The sequence below is a fragment of the Athene noctua genome, chromosome 4, assembly GCF_965140245.1.
Source record: "Athene noctua chromosome 4, bAthNoc1.hap1.1, whole genome shotgun sequence".
In the NCBI taxonomy this organism is placed as follows: domain Eukaryota; kingdom Metazoa; phylum Chordata; class Aves; order Strigiformes; family Strigidae; genus Athene; species Athene noctua.
The window spans coordinates 45,825,880-45,849,594 of record NC_134040.1 but is presented as its reverse complement, the minus strand read 5'-3'; the positions used below and the strand labels follow the sequence as shown (position 1 = coordinate 45,849,594).

General features: G+C 35.7%; 1 protein-coding gene across 3 annotated transcripts in view; it reads right to left on the bottom strand.

Annotated features, from left to right (window-relative positions):
• Nucleotides 1-1,939: 1,939 nt before the first annotated feature.
• Nucleotides 1,940-23,715, bottom strand: part of PRDM5 (PR/SET domain 5) — an 89,028-nt gene continuing 67,252 nt past the window's right edge. For 2 of the 3 annotated variants that reach the window (XM_074903905.1, XM_074903906.1), the window contains 3 exons: nt 22,178-22,263; nt 8,148-8,252; nt 1,940-2,539 (listed from right to left, as the gene is read on the bottom strand). In XM_074903905.1, coding sequence (XP_074760006.1) covers nt 2,375-2,539; nt 8,148-8,252; nt 22,178-22,263 — 356 coding nt within the window. In that variant the 3' untranslated portion in view covers nt 1,940-2,374. The remainder of the gene's footprint in view (nt 2,540-8,147; nt 8,253-22,177; nt 22,264-23,715) is intronic. The other variant, XM_074903907.1, reaches the window with a different exon arrangement.

Genomic DNA, 23,715 nt, shown 5'->3' with positions numbered 1-23,715 from the left:
AATTAACATTAAAAAGAGTATTAACATTATTACATAGCACCATAGAGATTACAACATAACACATACATGTAGTAAGTAATACACTTTTCTGTCACACACCAGGGTAACACCAAAGTCACTTGTTCCATGCTGAACCGATACATAATAGAACTACATTCTATGAAATTATGTTCTTCGTATGCAGGTCTTCTCCAGAATCCTCTTCCCATGAATTTACAGCACTGTAACTGCTGTGACCTATTTTATACAATTACATGAGAATCCGGACCATATGTCAGCTGCTTTACTACACTTTATTCATTTTTCAATTCAGATCAGCCTGTGGGACACTGGATTCCAACATCAAATCTGCAGATATAACTGAAGGTTACTCCTGCAGAAACCTTGCAGGTGGTTCATTCAAGCCTAACTAGTCATATGTACCCTGAGACACAGACCTTTGAAATAAATGGGAAGATATCACTTTGAAGTTTTCTATAATGCTGAAAACAGCGACAGTTCCTGCTTGTCCCTGCACAACTTTGTTAGAATTGCTAGCAGTAAGTGACCTGGTTTTGTTAAAAAAGGGAACCTGTAAACTTGAGTGTACAACCTCCTTTTAAATAGGAGGTAACCTGTAAACTTGTTAATTTGTCGTCATGGAGCATTATAGGCTTTCAAAAGAAAAGAAAGGAGATTGAAGACAGTCTCATAACAAAACAGGAGGGATACAGACCCTGTAATTATAACTACCCCTATTAGTGGCATGCCTTCTTCAGCTTCTGAGAAAAACACAAAGCATCTCTGCTTATTTTCTGAAGACAAGTAATGGTACTATTGGGATCCAGTGCTGGATTTCAAAACTGAACATGTAACATACAGCTGTCCATGCAGAAGAACGGGATCCAAACTATTATATTAGTAGAGAAGGAAGGAATTGTTAATCACTAAATATATCAAGATCTTCTACTGCTAGTTATTTCCATCCCTAGCAATACTATTATTGCTATTTCTTTTTTGCCCTTCTACTCAGATCTGTCACATGATAAACATATTTGAGTAGAGTCTCCTGTGAAATAAAGAATTATGCTATTCATTTCAGCATAATTGTCCCCGCTGCACTTCAGAAAAAAGATGAATTACTTTTCCCATGAAATCTAGAAGCAAGATGTCCCTATGCAAGTTCATTTTACAAAACATTGACAGGTCCAAAATGAATACGAACAGTTTACTAACAACAGAGACATAATATTAACTGCTGATAACTCAGGAATTTCACATGCAATCAGCCTTTGAAGCTACAGTTTTACTGTCCTTGTAGATAAAAATTTCTTGGTTATCTAGCTGTGGTACAACAAGCCTGTCGGAACTCTCTTCAAGAATTTCACTGCAGTAAACAACATAATTTGATAACATGAAGAATTTCATTGTTACTCATTGTAAAGCACTATTTCCCCCAGTGCTCATTAACAGAATTAAGAAAACAAAGGTAGTTAAAAGTGGGATGAAGAAATCTGAGGCATCTCACTGAGCAGGAAGAAACACTGGCAACCAGCTGCTCACCAGGAAATCAAATACATGTTAACTAGGCAACTGTTGCTGTCCAAGCCACTCTGCTAAGATGTCTTTCCACTTGCCTTGCCAGTCACAAAGATGAGTATGAATATAATATTTAAACCAAATTGCTTAAAGTTTTCACTTCAGTCTTGTTTCACATAATCAGAAGAAATACATCCTTGTCAATGCTCATATGGAAATACTTAACATGATAGATTTCCACAGTTTCTGTACATTTGGCATCTCAAGAACCAATTCAAGTTAGTGAGTTTCATCTAGTAATGAGAAAGCTGTAAATAAAATGAGACAAAATCATGTTACAACAAAATGCAGAATTAAGATCTGAACAAAATATGCTTGGATGCAATCAGCAGTCAGTCAGAATGACAAATTCTGTGTGGTTTCAAATTAAGGAATTTTAATGGACTCTTAAATCTTATATACAGAAATAAAGTTGCAGACAGCCAAGGGTTCAGTTCCAAATGTCCAGGATTTCCAGGTAACAGCCACCAATATCTAAGTTTCTAAGGATGTAACTGAGAAGGTGAAGTTTGCTTAAAGCTTCTTTTTGCCTTTTTTTTTAAATAAGGATAAAATTTTCCCACAGTTATTTTATCTTCAACTTTTTATTTTCAAAATATGTTTTACTTCAGGTGAATGTCTGTCTTTGGTTTTTATCCTACTATATATTTTTTAAAAGTGGGAAAAATAACATGTGAACACAATACAATTGTTTCTTCTGACTATGCTTACGAGTCAGGTGAGAAGTCTGGAGTTTGTACACATACAAATGAAGCACTTCGGAATGTGAGATCCATTCTTCTCACACAGGTTGTAATTAGCTGTCAGTTTCACCATGGACATTTTCCATGTGCACTTTGAGGTAGTCATTTCTTGTAAACTTTTTGTGGCAAAGCTGGCATTCTGCCATTGGTCGATTGGGGTTGTGAGTCAGCTTGTGTCGGATCAGCATTTTCTTCAGGCTGAAGGACAGATCACAAACCTAAGGCAATGAAGACAAGACAAAGACAAAAGAAGTTTTAAAACTTCAAGCATTTGTAAAGCTCCTTATGTTACATCACTGAGGCCACAGCCACACATACCTGCAATACTTAATAAATGAGCTGGTCTTTGGAAAAATAATTTCCTTCAGAGAGTGCCTTAAAGATTATTACTCTGGTATCTTTCAGTGTTGTACATTAACAGTAGTACTACAGACACTGGGGAAAAAAAAAAAAAAAAAGAAACGAGAAAAAGAAACAAGAAAAATAAGAAAAAAGAAATGAGAAAAATGAGAAAAAAAGAAACGAGAAAAATTAGGAAAAAAAGAAACGAGAAAAATTAGAAAAAAAGAAACGAGAAAAATTAGAAAAAAGAAATGAGAAACAATCCAATCTTCAAAATATCAACATGCTGAGGTATCCCAGTTACACTGTGGGTTGTTTTTTTCTTTTAAACCTATTCTTCTCTCAGGGATGCAGCAAAAATTATGGCAAAACACCACAAGCCTCTGGCAATTCAGCCTCAACTGAAGCATTTCCTTCCTAACTTCCAGAATGACATCTGCAGGTTCCTAAAAAATCAGTTCAAATTGCTCAGTTACAAGACTGCAAGAAAGTTTAATAATTATTACAGAGGAAACCTCACTGTTGCAGTCTTCCTCTGCCTGGCCAAGGAAACAGAAGACATCTTGCAAATGAAGGTGCAATTCCTATTCCTTCACTATATAATCTGGTGTGCTGCTTCTCTTCCTCTACTGTATTCCAAACGGTCCAGTTCATTCTGCCATTTGAATAAATGGATAGAGGGATGAAGGACTCTGCCATGCTAAAACCGTAACTTCTTATGAAAGTTCCTGTACTGAAGTCAAAATGAAATGTTAAGAATTAGTTCAGCCAAGAGAAGTTAGAAAGAAAAGTTAAGGCAAGATATCAAGTCAACTGAAATCATAGTTATATTGTCACATTAATCTTCCATCTAGGTACATCCTGTATGCATGATTTTCCCAGGGGAAAAAAAAAAAATAAATAGAAAGCATGCTTCTGATTTGCCAAATAAAATAGGCAAAAGTCATATAACTAAATAAGAATTAACATCCATAAGCTTGCACTCTTAGAATTCCTGGTTCATTTCAGACAAAAAATACCTTCCATGCAGAGGAAACAGAGAACCCAGCACAATCCCTCTTTAGGAAAACGAAGTTTTAAATTCATATTGGTATCAAACTAATAATGAAAATGCTGAATGATTACTGACTCCTTCTGCAAGCAAGACAGACAAATAGAGCTGACTATCCAAGTTGATAATCTTGACCTGCAGTATATGTATTTTATGCCAATTAAGGCAAAACCATACAATGACCATAAAAAGGGCAACTGCCAGAGGCAAGTTTTGTACCCAAAATAATTTTTCCCCAGACAAGAACACTATACACTGTATGTGCTGTTGCAATGGAACATTTTTGAATTTATGACATGACGTAATACCAAGGACTTTTATACAGCAACTGTAACTCTCCAACTTTTTTTCCTCAATATATAATTACCTCTTTCAGACCCAAGCAACAGTCACCCTTTTGTTATACGACAGTGAACCTCACTTAAAGCATCCACTGGTCCGGTTTTAATTTGATTTTGCCAAATACCATTTTCTATTCCTCTTCCACAGAGCATACAAAGCGAACTTGTAACATTTATCTAATCATAACCATCATGCTTGCTCACACATTTCAATATGTTAAAAGTATCATATAGTTGTAAACAAGTTTCTTGGAGGCCAGGAAGCTGATCACGGATATACGCACATACAAGATACATGTGTTCTGTGTATCTTACATTTGTGAAATAAATAGTTTATAACACAGTCTTAAATTACCTTTTTTTGTTTATAATGCTCATATAACTAGTATAATGTGTCCTGCTACCCCCTCACAGCAACATGGAATGCACAGGATCATTAAAGATATGATACATCTTGTGGTATGCTTGTATAAAAGTTTGGGCAGGGGGGTGGGGTGGGGGTGTTTAAGAGTTTGTTTCGTATTTCAATAAGCAGGACTGACATTTTATAGATTTACAACCATCCTTGTTAATGTGCACTTGAACTCTAATCAATCTCTTGAAAATGATCAAAGTTTTGATCAAGTAGGGAGGATGGAAAAGACTGACATTTGAAAGTAAGTGTAGGGTCAACTAAAGACAGACTGGAGGGAAATACTGTACTGGAAAGAAACCAGGACAGGCAGTATCTGACCTTTCTGCCCCCAAAGAATAAGCTGCTGTCTCTGAGGCAACTGAAGTTCAATTGGCCTTCCAGTGAAAAACAGCCTGGTCTTCCAAGGACAGAAATGTAATATACTAGTGAAAAACACATTTTGTATTTCCATATTTCAATTATTTTCACTTTCCTGTGTGATATATATTAGAATTTTCACCTTAAAATGGGAATATTCAATTTCCACTACTATCAGTGGGAAGTGAGGGCTCCGAGTCATTAAGTTCTGGAAATGCTTTTGTTGACTGATAAGACACAGAAATAGCCACATAAATAAACTGCAACACCTTCAACAAACAGGGTACAAGGATTACTTTTACATATAGCACAGTCGTGTACTATAATGTCTGTTCCATATGCCTGAGAGAGAGAAGAGTAAGAGGAAGATAAGACATGGCTTCTATTTCTGATGCTGGAAGAAAATTCTATTTAAAGCAAAGATACAGTCTAAAAAAATTGGTATGTAAGAGTTTATACTGAGTGGGGAGAGGTGTGTTGTCAAGTGAAGCCTGTTCTTGAGTTCTTGAGCCCATGAATTACACTTTTTTTTTTTAATAGCCAAAATTTTCTTTCTTCAGTTCCTTGGCACTGAAGGTAATTCCTGTTTGTAAATGCTAATGGTACTAAGAAAGAAAGAAATCTCAATCATATTATCATTGAGACAAATGATAATATATTATTTAGAAGAAAGAGCGGAGCAGTTTCTATGACTGCTTCTAATGCCAGGTAGGAAACAAGACCAAACCCCTCAATCCTCTTAAGACTTTTGTCTTTCAGTGTGGCTTCATGTATGATTACATTTATTTATATGCTAATCATTGAAAACACAGTCTGGTTTTCACATTTAAAGGATTCTTAGTAGGTCTGAGCACTGGACTTACAGACTTTTCCAATTACTTTATGAGTAGGGTATGCCAGTAGTATGCCTTCACCCCTTAAAACATGCAATGGAAATGGGGAAAAAAATCCAGAAAATAGTAACAAAAATTATTATTAACGTGGGAAGTCATCATACAAGGTGTTGGAAAGAGAAACAACTTCAGATAAATTCACTAAGAAGGAACATGGTGCATGTACAGAAAGCAATTAATGGAACAGCTATTAACCTCTTCTGTTAATGAAAGAACTAAAAGGCATTGCATTCCATTGCAGTAACCTGACATACTCTCCCCTCCCCAGAATCTCTTTCCACATTTAAAAATTTGTGGAAGTTGTTGCCTTAAATTACCACTCAAGTCATTATACGAAAAATAATGAGAACATCTACAGCTATATTTAGCAGCATAAAACAACAACAAAAAAAAAACCACCACAAAAAAACCCCCAAAAAAACCCCAAACAAACAACTGTAGGAGAGAATATTTGAGTGTAAAAGGCAATCTTCAGTATTGGGGAGACAACAATAAATGTCTCCCATAGGTACATTTTCCTGTAACTGTCCACTACTGGGTTCCTGTAACTTCTACTGAAATATCTGATAACGTGCAAAATACAAGACAGCTCTGGAGGAATGGTCTACTCCAGGTGACATTTACTAAGTCCCCAGCATTCATGGAAGTTGAGTCCGGGTGAAATAAGGAGTAATTATTGAAAACAAAATTTCAACACTGTCCAAGTGTGCATTAAGCAGCAGACCATGGCAGGCACCTAGGCAACTGAAGAGTGTACGAATGAACAGTAGAGGCAACTACTGTTTATGTCCAAACCCCAAAATAGTCAGCAATCTCTACAATGTGCAGCTGGCAAAAAAATAAAATTTTTGTGAAATGGGCGCTCAGTTCTCTACCCCTGACTGGGAGGGTGAGTGGCTGTGTCGTGCTTGGCTGCCCGCCTGGTTTAAACCATGGCAATGGCAGTGATCTAAAATATAAAAGCAATCTCCAGTAAATGAAGGTACCTAAAAATTCTCAGAGAAGGACTAGGGTTAGACACAGATTACAGCTGTTTCTAGAAAACCTATGATTTGGGAAACTACAGTCCTATCTAATTAATGTGGAAAACTGAAGGAATAGTCGAAGCAGCAAAGTGTGTTTTCATACAGCTCCTATTTTCAGTTAAAGAAAGAAAAAAGAATAAAATATAACCACCACCCCAAATTGGTTTCAAAAAGCACACTAAATCCAAGACCAGTCAAACTTGGATCCACAGTGGGGGAAAAACTGCATTTACACTGCAAGCTAGACAACAGCTGATTAACAGTATAGCAATTTGAAAGCTGAAAAAGTTACTGACAATGATTTAGAATTAGAGAAATCCTCAAGGTGCTATCTAGAACCAGGCTGAGATTATCGCAAAAGAATACAGCAAATCTTCTGACCTGCAGACATCAGCAAAATAGTGTATCTGAAATGTTTATTAAATTAATACATTTTATTCTCAATGAAATGTCACCAGATTATTTATTAAACATACCCTTGCAACTTTAGCCAAGTGGTTATTCTAATTTTGCATCTAATTTCAGAAATTTGTGAATGAATTTACAACTGTTCAGACCGAGCCAGCCAGGGTATAACAAAAAGCTAGCAGTATCCTTGTGACTAAGTTTATTAAGAGCCAATAGCACAAAACAAAGCACCTATACTAATCCTACACCCTAGTCTGACGCCCTTCTCTAAATCCTCGAACAACAACTTAAAACTCTGGCATTTGGTAACTCTGAAAAAGGCATTATTTTCCAACAGTTTCTGCACATTCAGCCTCCCTACCTACCTTCTCAAAGCTGTGAGATAGGTTATATACAGGATGGGGTATGCTGAATGAAAGGTACTTGACAGTGACCTATGAACTGTAATATGATATGCTGCATTTCAGTGCTGCGAGTGTACATAGCATCTGCGTTTTCTTCATTGAACAATAAAAAACCCAGAACAACCTATAAGCAGATGTTGAAAATAACAGATCAAACTTCACTAAACAGAAATTGGAAATTTTGAATTCACATTTGTGTCATTCAGCAACATCAGAAGCATTCAGGTTCCACGTAATGAATTAAATACTTTCCCTTGTATAAGCTAATCTCCAACTATTAACCTGTCATACAATTTATATGGGAACACAACCAGCATGAATTTGTAACTTACAACATCCAAATTGCATTAATAATAGTGAAAATAACCCTTAAGGGATCCAAAACCATAAAATAAAAGGGTGTGCAACACTCTTGGCAACTGAAGAGGGTACATAAAATTCTCCGATTGGTCATGCATTGGTTAGGCAATCAAAGACCATATGAAGTGTGACTTTATGCCACAACCAGTAGGTGCAGGGACACAGTCTCATTGCAATTAAGTCCTGCTGCTGCGCTGAAGTCAAGACGACAAAGGGATAGATCAACTCACATCACACTGAAATGGCTTCTCTCCGGTGTGGGTTCTCATGTGCTCATCTAGGCCTCGCTTTTGACTGAAAGCCTTGTTACACTCTGAACATTGGTACGGCTTTTCCTGTATGAAATGACAACAGTGAGTGAAAGTGAGTGAAAGTGAGTCAACACAGAGCCCAAGTCATTAAAGGAGTGGAATTCCATGCTGGATGGTGCAAGTTTTATATGCTCTCTAAGGGATTAGAGTCAGTGAAAACAACAGAAAACGACTTTCAAATGATTAAGTGAAAGCTGGGAAAGCTGTGGCCTGACAGTTTCCACTTCAACACCCACTTATGAATTAATTATCTGTTCCAGTCTTTCAAACCCAGCCATTTTGGGAGTCTGGTTTTTGTAATGTGAAAGGTACAGAAACGTAAAATTCCAATGTACTTTCCTTTATCCTCCACAAAAGCTTAAAGCATAAAGACAAGTAAGGTGTCTATAAAAATCTCAGGTTTGTTAGCAGGTTTCCAAGCAGGGAAAGAGGCGGGGAAAGGAAGAGGGGGTACAAGGCAAGCTTGTGGTAGAGAAAAACCTTATTTTGAAAAGTGGTGACAGAAGATTAATCACATATTCATTGTAGAATCTCAGAAGTGCAGATGACAACAAACCCATCTGTATTTTTATTAGAACTATTGGTTAGCAGCTACTGTAACACATGATGTTCTAAAAGTTGCAAGCTCACTGATCTCAAATAAATAGACATATGTATGGAAAACCACTTATATAGATTTTCTTCTTCGAAGTTCTTCCTTAATACAGAAACCTATATATGGTGTAATTCCTCCTTTATGCCATTGTTTTATTAGAAATAAAATACTTCTTTATATTATTAGAAAAAAAATGCATGGAAAATAACATTTAAATAGATCAATTAAATGCAAACGTTAATATTACGGCAACGCACACTGCCTCATTAAAATTTTGATGTTCTAGAGACACTTTTATTTTTGAATCAAACAATTCTACTTCTTTTACCCTCATTCTACTTTTTTGTGTGGTCTCTAATTCTCTATTGCTTACATTTGAAAGATGCATATTTTAGTCAACAAAGTAAACATTGTTTACTCAAACTGAAAATAAAGACTGAAAATCAATAGGCAATAAAATGCTAAGTCTATGAATTAACAAATAATAAGCAGTAACCTTAATGGTCTTTTGGGGGATAATATGTGATTCAAGGATAAGTGAGAAGGAACAACTCAGCTTAGGTGTTGAAGCTACAAAGTGAAGAAATTCTCTGGTTATTGAATTCCTATTCTCAGTATTTACGGGACAATCAGGTCTCCATATATTGCTGAATACCACCAGGTAATCAGCATAAACTGTACACATAACAATGCACTATAAATCAGTGTTGTTGTGCATACATCCCAAGCTCTCTCTTTAGGGAAGCTCTTCACAGGTCCAGAGATCTCAGTGGTGGGGGTGAAGACTGGGTTCTTTACTTTGGACTACACTCCCATGAGGCTTCCTAGAAAAGGCTGTGTCAGACAGAAATATCTCAACCTGAAGTGGCAGGAATCCTCACCAAAACCAGGTCATAAGCTCTGTACATAGGGAAGAGCATATCTCCAGCAATTTCAATTTCAGACATGAGTAAACCATGAGATAAATAAGTGTATTTCAGTATGATGCAAGACAAATTTTTCTACACACAGGGGCTGAGTACATGGTGCTCAGCTGCACATAATCAAACTGGCCTAAAGGGAAGCCACTAATGACCTTCTCTGTACAAGAGTGTCCTCACACATTTGTCATCTTTGTGTTTTCTCATCAGTATCTTAGTTTTGTAATTTCCATGATTCTTCGGTATAGAGTACAATATAATGTTACCTAAAAAAGATCTGAGCTGATCTTAGAAAAAATCATCATCCACACCAAAAACTTCATGTCACAGGGAATTTTGCTAGACTGACTAAAGACTTCATGAAGCAGGTTTCTTATTTTTAAGGAAATGTACAAATAAGCCATATGAAAATCAGGTTTCTGCAACACCCCCTTAATTGATTTTGCACTATAGTTAACATAAACCACATCTTCTGTGAGTTCTCTGAAAACAGCCTTTCTCTGTGTGGGTTTTTCCACAGAAAGCGCAAAGTAAAGCATATGATGTGTACATCTTAAACACCCATGAAAACATTCATTATTTCAAACTGTATCAGGTGTACTTGCTCCCTTTTTATCATCTTGTTCTTCAGGTATCTGAAGAGTTAACTTGATTATGATTGCATTAATTCATTTCAGAGTTAAATGGACTTCAGGATTCCATTTTGGACAAAGAGCCATTATAAACTCTGGGAAGCTAAAGTCACAAACTGGGCTGTAACATCTTCCCCATGGCTATGTTTGGCTATTTATATTATTCTCTATGACAAAAAAGGGTGTATCTAACCATCCCCTAGGCATTTGTATTCAAATTCACATATGTAGTTCATGAAACACATCCAAAGATGTCTTTGATCTAATTTTAGATTCCTTACATCTGTAGGTTCCAGTGACTTCAGCAGACACCATTCCGATCCACAGCAGCCCCTTTCTCCCCTAAGCTAAGCCGCCCTTCATTCACATCTGTGTCCATTTCAGTAAAATCGGTAGTGTTGTCCAGAGCAAAACTTGGCCCGAAATTTCTCTCCAGACAAAAAGACTTTTGTGATGATTTTGAAGACGACATCATTCTCAGGGACTAATTTCTTCAAAACAAAACATTCTGTGCTTTTCTTTTTCTCTCTCCCCTTTCTTCCCCTCATATCAAATTACCATTGCACAATACTTGGAGAAGGCAATATTTGCAACATGGAAAAGATGATGTTGGCTTGGCATAACCACCACTGCTCCAAATGTGAAAAAAAAAGAAAAAAGATTAAAATCCACAGCAATAAGTCTGAAAGAAAGTTAATGCCACCACAAAAGGACAACAGGGACCAATGATGAGATTAGAAGAAAGCCGGACAAATGTAAAACATCAAGCAAAGGGAAAAACCTGCTAACTGTCAACAAAACAGAAGGTCATTGAGAAGATCATGTAAGTCTGACTTCAGAGGAGTTAGCAACTGCTGGTACTATAAATCTACCCTCCGTTCAAAAAGCATCTGCCAGGTCATGACTATGGTGGCAGCAAAGCCAAAGGATTACATATGTTTTCTTTTATTGATGATATAAATGAGGAAGGCAGCAGGGAGAGTGAGAGAGACAGGATGTAGCTGATACTGCAGTGATTTAATACTACAGTTTTAAGTATACCAGCTATAAATAGAAATATGTAGATCAGAATTTATAACCTTCCTGCCCTTAAACAAAGAAAGGCCAAGGAGAGACAAAATGGGACTTGGTATTCTGGAAGGTGCTTCACTGTAAGACTGGTATGCTAACTTAGAAGTTCGTGTCTCTCATGATTTTCACTTCACTATGTTTAAACTGAGAGGGATTCAACATTTTAACAACTATGACAAATAAAACAGTCCCTGCAATACACACTTCATCTGTCTGTGGATAGCTGAATCATAAATTACTACCTTGGATTCTATGTAAATTGTGCTTTGCATTAGAAAGACATCAGAACACAACAAATTCTCCAGGCCATTTGACGCCACCTTTAACAGATTGATAGAACATGTGCACAAAGTATCCTGCAACCATGGCAGATGGAAATACTTAAATGAAGAATAGTTGAACTGCTAACTGCTGCTGTAGTTGACTGTATCTGCCTTAAGAAACACAAATACATCACGTATATTAGCTTAAGACTAGTGCACGTGGTTGTTTCTGTAAACCTGGTAAAACTGATTACACAGGTAAAACATGGATGACTTTGGTAGGAGTATCTCCAAGTAACTTTTTAAATCTGAATTTAGAACTCTTACATGAGTGCAATAGCAAGAAAAAGATAATCTAGACACTACTATATGCAAATATATCATTTGATAAATAAGAGTTAAGAACAGTTCCAGTAACTCTTTCCAAGGTGGCAGGAGTAAGTTAAAACTGGGCTGAACCCACACTCTGGAGACCTTATTCTTCACTTTTTTGGTTAAATTAATTTACTACAGTGATAGCAGTTGTATATACTATTCAGAAAGTGAACTTGTTGACTACAGAAGTGTTACTCAATAATCTTTCTTGACACTTAGGTTTTAACTGACATACAGGGTATCCTAAAAATCCCCAAACTATCTAAGATCTAGTCTCTCTCTTGTTCAGTCTTTTAATATCCTACTGGATTCAGCAGATTTACTTTTGATTTACTTCAGAATTTCACATATTGCACATTTCTTCTTGTAGACCATGTTCATACATCTAAGCACATGTTAGAAATTACTAGCATCTTGGTGTAAGACATACTGACCACATTAAGTTTCATATGACTATCAACTTGCTGGATCTGCATTTTCTACATGCTGAAAATCAAACATTCAGAGAAGTTCAGAGAAACAAACAAAAGCATACCAGATCTTATATTACTTGTAAACATTTACACTTGTGACATGACTGTGAAAATTTCAAGACACAAATAATGGTGATGATACAGGACAAAAATAATACTTTGTTCTTCTCTGGAGACATACAAAATTGAGATCTGTATGACAGACAAATCTGGAGACAAACATGATTTAAAAAATGAACAGTAATGCTCAGTACATACATGAAGATTCTTGGGAAAACCCAAATAGGCCTGAAAAGGTCTCTACATAAACTCCTTGGGAAATAGCAGGTAATGGAACTTTACTTGGTGAGATTTATACTCACAACAAAAATTACAGAGCTAAAGAAAAATATCAGCTTATATTTTCTATAGCAAAACATTTTCAAATACATAGATCATCCTTTAGTTCACCTAATCTTTTTTCTTCTTTTTAATTGCTTTCATTATTCTAAAACTAAGACCTTTCTTTTGCTCCCAAAGAGAAAGTCTTCTAATGCCGACACATGAGATGTAGATACAGTAACACTATCTGCTTTCAAACGTTATGTGGAGAATTCAAAAACATTTGTATTCCTCTTCATAAATATCATTTGCTGCTATATGTATGTGCATTATCGCTTGGACACAGGGTTAGTAAAAAAAACTGTTTTGAAAAAATCAGCAAGAATGGAAAAATGTGGCCTAGAATGAACAAACATTACCAGCCAGACAACATTAAAATATACTAGTCAGGCTTGCAGCTACCAAGAGCTGACCTCTCAAACAGAATCCTGGAAATCCTATAGCTTTGCCAACCAGAAAATGCAGAAAAGACATCAGTGTTATCTGCTGCTTACAAATACAACCTTCAGGAAGCATTATCTAGCAAGCAACTTATGCATTGAAGGAATGATGCTAAGTTTAAGACACCTGTGTATTTCACATAAACCCTTTGCTTTGTGTGTTTTAAACCTTTTCTTAATAGCAGTAACACTTTGTTTCAATTATTACTAATTATTAATGTTGATGTGTCTCTCAAACCATACTCAGGGGTTCTTTAGCCAACTGTACACAGCATGTATCAAAGATGGTGACCAGAACAGGTATCATCCTGTCAAAAACCCTGCCGGAATGTGAACTGAAGGTTCAGGGCTACAACACCCGGAAAAGCATTATCTCGGGGTCTTGGAAAGAGTCCAACCAGAGGCAGCCTAACACAGGGTTCATGATGCATACCCATAAGCAACCTGCAACCTACTTTGCAGCCTCACTGGCAGCAAACTTCTACCAAAAGTTAAGCAGAACAGTGATGAACGAGTCACAGAAGTCCTGGACAACTGGATATATATTTCTGCTTGGTCTAGAAACTCCCCACAGATAGTAACACACCATGCTGAGGGCCAGGCCAAGTGAGTCGTTCTTTACAAGAAAACCTGTTAGACAGCAGTTGTGGTAATAGACCTTTGAGCTGCAACAAATTCCAGTGTCAATGCACACGTTTTTCCTACATTTAAGAAGAGTGATGGGTAGTTTCACTATCAATGAAGTGGTGACATGCAATGTATTAAAAGACCAGCTTTCATCTTAATCAAAGGACTGAGAATTGAGGTATAGTACAGTAAGAAAGACAGTAAAGTGCCTACTGAAACAAGGGTGGCTTATGTAGCTGATATTTAGTTACATTTCAGCCTAAAAAAAAGACTAAGCTGATTCATGTCAGGGAAAAAACATCAGTGATAGTTTCTGCTAGGTCATCACCACTAGCAACACATTCCCTGTTGAGAAGAGAGGCTAACTCACTTAAGATCACAGATGGTGTGAGTTAATGGGGTCCAGTTTTGTATTTAAATGTGAAAATTGTGCAAGAACTAACAAGATGCTCTCTTTAGTAACTGGAAGTGCTCACCCACAGACAGAGGTCTACTTAAACTATCAGATTTCTATTAAATTACTAATGTTGACACAGGAAGACAAACACTGATGAGAATTTACAATTCTACAGAAGTAGTAGGGTTTTGAATCTTATAATGATTAAAATTCAATAAACAGTAACACAGTAACTGCAGTTGAGAAGTAAAATCCATTTAAAAATATTTCAATAATTAGAGCAGGTACAGAAACTTTCCTGTTGAAACAAATGTGAAAAGATTTTGTCAAATTTAAACAAAAACTCACTTTTATTAGAAATGACTGATGTTCTTGTTAGAAAAATTCTTAATTCAGTTTTGGCAGTTTTGGAAAAAAAAAAAAAATCTGAAATTTTTGCAATAAAATTTGTAGCGAAAATAAAAACATGCACCTTCACTGAAATGCCTGCCAGAAGAAAAAAGGTGTATTTCCTCAGAAGCTTTAGTATATGCAATCAGTTGGACTTTACTATTCCATTAACATCCCATTTTCCAGCATAGTTTCGCCTATTTGCTACCTACAATCTGTAAAGTTTTAGTTTCTTTGGTTTTTTAAACCACTGAAGTAATTTCTGCCCTAAGATGTAGTGAAGGAGGGTTTATTTAATCAGCCATGATGAAAATTCAATAGATGTTGATCTGCTCTTGGAAAAAGAACAGTATCAATACAAAAAAATACGTTTTCACTCTGCAAGGAAAAGGTGATCATCAGTCAACATTACATTAAAAAAAAACCAAAAAGTGTGAAAATACAGGTGCAGTGGGATTCAAACCTTCTATATTCTGTATACAAACACAGATTCCACAGGCAAGGAAACCACATCGCTGGCAAAGTCATCATCCTCAGACAGATGTTTTGGGAACTCACTCATGTCTCACCAATAGGGAAATATAGAGAAAATCTAATATTGAAAAAATTTCAAAATTCAATCAACACCTCATACTATTTCATTACACATTGTCATGTGCATACTATATTTAGTACCCAATGTAACTTTTTTTTTTTTGTCAATAGCATAGTATGGTGTTTCTAGAACAGATGACCTTTTTTAAAACTTTCTAAGCCTAAATACTTCCTGGGAAATACAGAACAAGTGAAATTATGTCACAATTGTCAATATTGTTCTTTAATTCCTTATTTAAATTATTATTTTACTTTAATATTCTTCTGTACTTAAAAAAAAAAAAAAAAAAAAAAAGGGTGGGGTGGGGTGTAATGTTCCAAATGAGTGCCTTGCAAAGCCTATTTAACTCAGGACCTGAATTAGGACAGTTTTCTTCTTGTACTGTCCCAACAGCAAGCTGAAACACTGAGTTGAAGGGAAAACCTCAACAGGAGACTGCCTAGCTTCCATACTTATAATGACTTATACCTATTCTCATGAAATTCATAAAGAAAACTCAAAATTAACTCAAGGCTGGCTAACTCTCACATGTAGTGTGTCAGGCCTTGAGTCCTTAGGTTCTAAGGATGTCTTCACACTGAAGTCACTTAAGTGACTGCAGCCCATGCAGACATATTCCTAAAAGCTTCAGACTAATACTCTCAGCCACCACTAACAAATTAATAGCTATGAGATTAAGGAATCCAAGACCTGTCTTCAAAACATATCCAGTAGTAAGGCCACTAGATGACACCAATCCTTGCAATTTTGAGGCTACACCACTAGCAGTATCTAAGCTGCCCAGCTTCAAATAAACAAGAATAGGAGACAAAACTTCCCAAACCGTTCTGTGAGTACTGATAGCTTAAGTGTCCAGAAGCTACGTAACATCAACTGCAACCTATTGACCAGTTCCATGCAACATACATATACACATATGTGTGTGTGTGTATGCATAAATATATGTAAAAATATACACACTGGCCAAGCATTTCAAGTGTGGATAAATAAGAGTTGCAGAGTTATAAAAATATGCTTATCACTTAATTTACTCTATTTCTTACAGTATAACCTTTAAATATTAGGTGCTTTTTAAAACATATTTTAACGCATTTTTAAACAGTAGACACTTTTGCATGAAACAAAGAAATGTACCTACTAATACACTGTAATGCCTCTAATTCTTAACTATTACCACAGAAATGTACAATCTGAGCATTGGTTACGAGCCTTCCAAGCACCAAAAATGAGATTTTTAAACAAGCTATAAAAATTACATGTATCTGTTACGCCTTCAAAGTATAAATATGAAATATTCAAACCAAGTGATGAAAAAGTATTTGCAAATGGCTTCTACTCTTTCTGTTTTCCATCACTGCCATGTATTTAACTGAAATGAACTGTAATAAAAATGCCATTTTTAGTAGTACTGAAAACATCAATTTGACATGACAATAACTCTGGGCACTTATCAATGATCGTATTTCCAAACATTAACAACTATATTGCAGTAATATACAATAATTTCTCTACATGTTTAAAGCTCAAACTATGAAATGTTATGTCAGGCACTGAATAAAGCCTTAGGAAAGAGCTGAAGTTTACTGCCCTGTGAAGGCTGGAAGTATACATGTGTTTTTTAAAAGCTGATATGGTCTGTAAATTCATTTCATCAGGAACTTCAATGAGTTCTTCATTTATGTTTTCTTGGGCTGTTATATTTCTTCTTCTTAAGAACAAACCAACAAAACAACCAACCAACCAACCATAAACCAAACACATCTACTTTCATAGAAACAAATCAGTACTCAAGTGACATTTTAAGTGGTTGGTATTTTCTTCTCCTTACATAGTCAGTAGGGGTTTTGGCTCACCTTCTCTGTTTACTCCAGAATTTGAGCTGACACCTGTGGCCACCCAGGTTGTACTCAGTTTAGCAGCTGCCAGACCCTAATCAACTTTCTACAATGATTTTTCCAGCAGCCTTTTCTGATCCACAGGATCAGGTTTGGCATTTAATCCCACTGGTAAAATATACCTAGGTTTCATCTCTACAATGACATTTTCCTTGTCCAGTGTCATACTCTTACTTTTAAGCTACTTCACAGTTTTTTTGGTCAAAAGACCAGACTCTTTTTTCAAAATATTTACAAGAATAGCCTTTGAGGAAGGGTGCTATGATTATGTTTATTTCCACAAAGCTAGGCTTAGCTGATACAAAAATACCTTCTGGATTTATACATCTTATTATTTATTCTTTGAATAATTATTTTGCATGGAAGAATAAATTTCAAAATAAAAGGTATGTGTAGGAAAGGGTAAAAAAAGGAATAGCCAACATCCTTACAATCTTTTGAAAAGACAACATATTGGATGCCTGAAGAAAGAAATTTCAAGTGTGACTTCTTGGCTTTTCTTGTTCTTAGAACTGACAAAAATAAACTGGCAGATACACTACATGTTTTTATTTCCTAATCTTCAGTTTTGTCTTTGTTTAAAAGGCCTAGGATCACAGAACAAGCTATAGTGAATTACTATCATGCTGAGGAGTTTCAAGAAATTTCTTCACAGGTGTAATCTTTCTTCACTAGAAAAGTTCTTACATAGTACAGTTAATTTACATCTCTTTTAGTGTTTATATTCAGATCAGGTGTGTGCTTTTGAAACACACTTCCCAGATGTCCCTCATTGCTGTGCTTTGGTGCACACTTCCAAAATGTTTTGGACTGCATGACCTGGATTCCTTCTGGAAAAAATTAAACCAGAAGCTTTAATGCGTTCCAGGGAGTGCTATTGTGCATTCAGTCCACAGGACCGGACTACACATGATCTGCCGTAAAATCCTTGAAACACATACAAATGAACATCAGGTCCCCAGCACCAACTGTTTCCCTTTACACACCTACTACTGCAACATACACATAGTCTCTGATTTCCAAAATGAAGAATTAGTCCACAACTACACTGAGCACCAGAGACACGCTGCAATGTTACTGCTAGCATTCACTTCAAAAAAGACACTCGTGAATTTTCAGTTCAGCTTATATTGTTCTTGGTTAAAGATCTGAAATGCTCAAAGCTGGAAATCCAACTATCAGTACTACATACAAATATGTTAGGCTGTCAACCTCGTAAAGTAAACAATATCCATGACACTTAATCACCTCTACAAAACAGAGTGAAGAGAGAATCTGACTAAATGAGCAAGGCTACTGGAGAATTCCCACCATTTTCTCCAGCAAGTAGCATGTACCTGCTTGAGAATGAAATGGTAGGAAAGAGGAAAAGGAAGAACACCTCAGGCAGTAACCACAGACCTGCCTAGTCATATAATAAATGGCAGTAATTCTGCATCTTAGACAGTGTGCCAATTTCAGCTTTGCTAGCATCCCTGTGTTCAGAGAAACCTCAAGGCAGGTGATCTTGTTATTATAAAGCTATTATATAACCTACATACTCAACAGCTGTTTTCTCTCCTAAAAGGAGATTTTTGTTTGTTTCCTGGATAATAATTTTCTCAATAATTTTTTCCCTCTCAACACACTACTAAGTTAAAAATCATGCATAAACAATGCCAAGCACACAAGGATCAATTATTTACATTTTTCAGCATGTCTTGATTAAATAAGGAATGTCAACCACTACATTCCTGACAAGCATCAACCTACTACAAACGTCAAATAAATCTTCATGTTCTCACTAAGCACACAAGTGCTCTTGTAAATAATGGCCTTTCCAATTTACCCTTCAGTATTTTCTCTCTCCCTCTTCCTTCTTATCCTTTCTAGATACCCAAACTCCTTTCATCACTCTGTTCTCTTTCACTTAGGTCTGAATCACACCACCTAAAATACATATTTATTCCCCTATACTTGTACTAATATTTACTCACCTGAACAATTAAACAACATTATCCTACAGAAGTGCATGGATAATGTTCAGCAGAACAGACTCAGCATAACCACTCCTTCTGACTTTAAAATCTGTGAAAGTTCATAATAAGTCTTTGATTTGTTCTATTGGTTTTAGTAATACTTTTAGTCAACTTCTTTTTCCCTCCTAAGACTAAAATATTTAGCTATCCAATTCTATTTAGATATCAAATAAGGTGTTGAAGTGTAAGGAAGAGGGAAAGTTGGGGAAGCAAGGATATAGTAACAGAATTCAGTTTTCAAAATGAGCTAGTAATGTTAACATTTTCAATATTGATTCTTATTATCTCAAAGTAAAAAATATTTATTTGGGGATAAATAAATACAGAATGCCATCCATATAAGAATGAATTTCATGGTGAAGCTTCAGAATAGAGTAGCATATAAAGAGCATGACTGCAAAAAGAATCAAAACCCCAAACCAAGGTCTAAAAAAAAAAAAAATCATGTTGTGCCTGCATATTTTAATCCTCTAGCATGACGATTTCCAGTAGTCTGTTTAGCACACTTGCACAAAAAAATGAAAATGAAATATGACCTATTAAGATCTAGATGATCATGATATCTCAAGTATATAAAAATACTTGTATCACATTTGGTGTGAACTGAGTTCATTCTTTCTGTAAGGATGATTGTTTGACTACATGATACAGCAGAACATTTTCCGAGACATTTTCAATCAAATTTTATTATACTGTTAGCACAATTATGTTCCTAGTGCAATACAAAGTCTGTCTAATTATGTGTACATATATTAAAAAGAAATCTCCACTCCATAAAATCTGTTTTCCTAACTCTTCCCTTTCCCATTAGCCAAGTAACAAACATTGGTTGAATTGTTCTTCTGTCATTCATAAGCAGTGTTTAAATTATTTTCTTTTTCATCCTGTTTCAACATTAATGTAAAGTTCTCAGTTTGTATTTCAGTCCAACCTTACAAAAGCATTTTGGAGCCAGCTACATAGAAGAGGTAGTAGCAAGCAGCCAAACAACAATAAAATAGCAAATTTTCTACTAAGGTGCATAATTATGTTTCAGAGCCTAGCTATGAGCAAGAAATATCCCAAGAAAGCACTCAGCTAAAGAGCAACTTTAAGTTTTCCATTTAGTGCAATTAAAAATCTCTACTTCAAAATTACTTTTTTTTCTTTTAAATTGTTAACATAATATATCTGAGTGCTTTATTACCTGCACTGTGTGGGTAATAAGGACTGTTGTATACAACTATCAAAAAAATATACAATTATCAAGAAAAAATGCACAGCTTGCCTCCACTGAAATACTACATTTTCTAAGACTGTAGGATATGCAGCCCCGCTGTAAATACTTCTATCAGTTAATTTACAGCTTTTAAGCAATGAAGATAATGTTTGTAAAGTTCTCTAACCTTACTTATGAGCATGCATTTTGGAAGAAATTATCACTTGGTCTAAGTCACTATAGCCAACAGAGATAAAGCATTACAGGCTCTAAAGGCCTATTCTTAGTCTTTTTTTTCTTTTTTCCCCTCTATTTTTTTTTCTACAGAGGCTGGGGGGCTTGTTGTTTTTGTACAAACTGTATGACAAACCAGGAAAAAATTAAAATTGGCACTATTTCAGAGCTGGTTTTGTTTACCGCTCCCTCCCACTCACAGCCATGTAGAACATATACGGTAATGAAATTTCTCCTGGTGCAAAACCAATAATATGGGACAGTATCAACAGAAAAGATTTTATAGCATTTCTTAAAGTGATTTAACAGCTGGAAAGAAGGAGAAACAACTAATAACATGGGACTAGCCTGTTCCCAGTGAACCACCAGGAAGTATTGCACAAACTACTGATAACTTCTAAATGAAAGTTTGGGGTACACAAGCTAAAACTTTATCTAGGAGCTCCTAGGTAGAATGGTATAAAACAGTTTTGATCTTACCTTTACTTATTTAGAAAGCTATTCTGTGCACATATTTGCATATGGGGGACTACTAACTTAACCATCACCCTCCCTATTTCCTAATAGAAAAAGAACTTTCTCAGTTTGGCCTAAAGGCTGACTTGACTTCAGTAAGCAGTAACAGCTCCCATGGGATTACTAGTAAAAACTACAGTTTACTTCTTAATTTTTGTTTGTTTTCTTATGGCAGATGGAGAGGCTGGAGGCAGGTAGTATGTGGAATGCCAGACCAGCTTAACTTCACCTAGAGATCTCCCTTTACTAAGGGAATCCACATCTGGCTGTTTGAAGACAGCTCTCCATCTCTTTGCTGCCTGAGTGGGGCCAAGAACTAACCTCTGTCTTCTAGTAAATATACATACATGACAAGACTTTTCCATAGAATAGGGAACCTTTGTGCTAACTGAGACTCAAGGTTCAAAAATAATCTTGGAAACATCTGCAATTTGCCTTTTATTTTGCCTTCAGTTAAACTAAATAAAGTCATTTTACAACAATATTTCTCATCAGTTAGTAAAGTACAATCTCTACAAAAGGTCACAGTGACTGGATTTAAGGAGACAGTAAGAATCAAAGCAATGGATACTGAAGTTTCAAGAACAGTGACGCCTTTACAGAACTGTTTACTCAGTAAACAATCACAAACTTAATTTATATCTATAAATAACCACAGGTTAAAAGAAGAAGTTAGCATTAGTATTATTTCAACATATAAGAAAACAAACACAGAAAAAATAGAAGGTCAGTAAGGGAGTCATACTTAGAATTTAACAGTTAATGACTTAAATCTTTGCCTCTTGTTTTGATAAGTATAAAATATCTTGGTTGGTACAGCCTAACCTAAACAAACAGTAATTATTTACTTTTTGCCACACACGATTCATAGACAATCCTTCAAGTAACCATAAAAACCAAGCTAAACTTAACCCTGGTGGAGGACTTACCCTTGTGTGTGTGCGAATATGCATCTTCAATCCATCATTCTTGCTGAAAGCTTTGTCACAGTAAGGACACTGGTAAGGACGCTCACCTGAAAACAAGAAAAGCATTAGAATTCATAAATATGGCCTCAATACATGAAGGCATTGCAGCAGAGTTATGTGTCAAACAGAAGTACTTTTTTTTCCTGGCCTTTTCTTCATATTATACTCAATTTAAACAAGAATAGACCTAAGCATTATGAAAATTACAAAAAAAAAAAAGTCCACCTGAGCAGGACAAAGGGCTAGATTGAAATATTAGTCTTTGCTGCTTGGTTTTGTTCTAGCAATATATCACATAGAGAGCCTTTAGGGAAAAAAAAAAAAAAACAAAAAAACCAACACCTACTGCCCCTGCCCTAAACCACATTCTACAGTGACTTACACATGGCTGCTTTTAAGGTAAAGCATTAACTGCTCTCAAGTATTTCTTCTACTTCACATCTGGTCATTTTTAGAATCCTCTGGGTGTCAGAATCCCAATGAAATATATAATCTACTCTTTTTTTAATGCTGTATGTGAACGAACTCTTCGAAACCAGTTAATCAAAAGTTTCTGCAATTTTTGTGTTGCCATTTATGATTGAAATCGAAGCAGAAGAATCTTAGCATCTCCCTTGCAGCATCTCATATCTTGACGGTATTTAGTTTAATGCTCCATTAAACTGGTGTAGTTTAGCATCAATTTTCCCAAACTCACATTAGTGTAACGTGGATACTGAGCTATTCAGATTTGAAGAGTGAAGAGTTTCTAAACTAGCTCCATAATTCGGAAGAAGTGATAAAGCTTTATAATTCCCCAGGGGCATTTTAATTTTTAACTCTTTAGGCAATGCACTGGAATCTGACTTGATTGTCTCCTCTTTCTGTACATAACACTTTAAGAGCAAATATCAGGTTGTTTCTAGTGCAAAAACATAGTTCAACAAATTAAGATACAATAACTATTTTTCTATTAACAAAACAGAATTGTTTCTACACAGTCATAAAGCTGAAGATGTAACAAACTTATTTGAAAATACAAGTTAAGCAAAGCCTAATCTACGTCAATACAGCTTTCTGCTCATGAAAGAATCTTTGCATGTATAGAGAGATTTAACATAGTCCAAGTGTCAAACACTTACTAGCACTCATACTCAATCCTGGAAAATAGGTAAGTAAAAATAACTACATATTACAGTTAAAAAAAAAAAAAAATCAGACATATTTCACTGATATGCCAAAGATCAGAGTATAAGAGAGTGGCAGTAACAGAGGTAAGCATTTAAAGCTCCACAGTTCCTAATAACAGCGATATTACTCTTAACTTGGAGAAAGGAAGCCTCATCCCTCTTCTCATCTTTTCTTCGCATGAGGTGTTTCTCCATGATTGTTCAGAGGGAAGATACTGGATGTTTTCTTTCTTGGGAACAAGATGTCAAAGTATCACAAAAAGTATGTGATGGAGACAGCTTAGGGAAACAGCTCTTCAGAGGGACCAGTTGTGAATACAGTATGGCTGA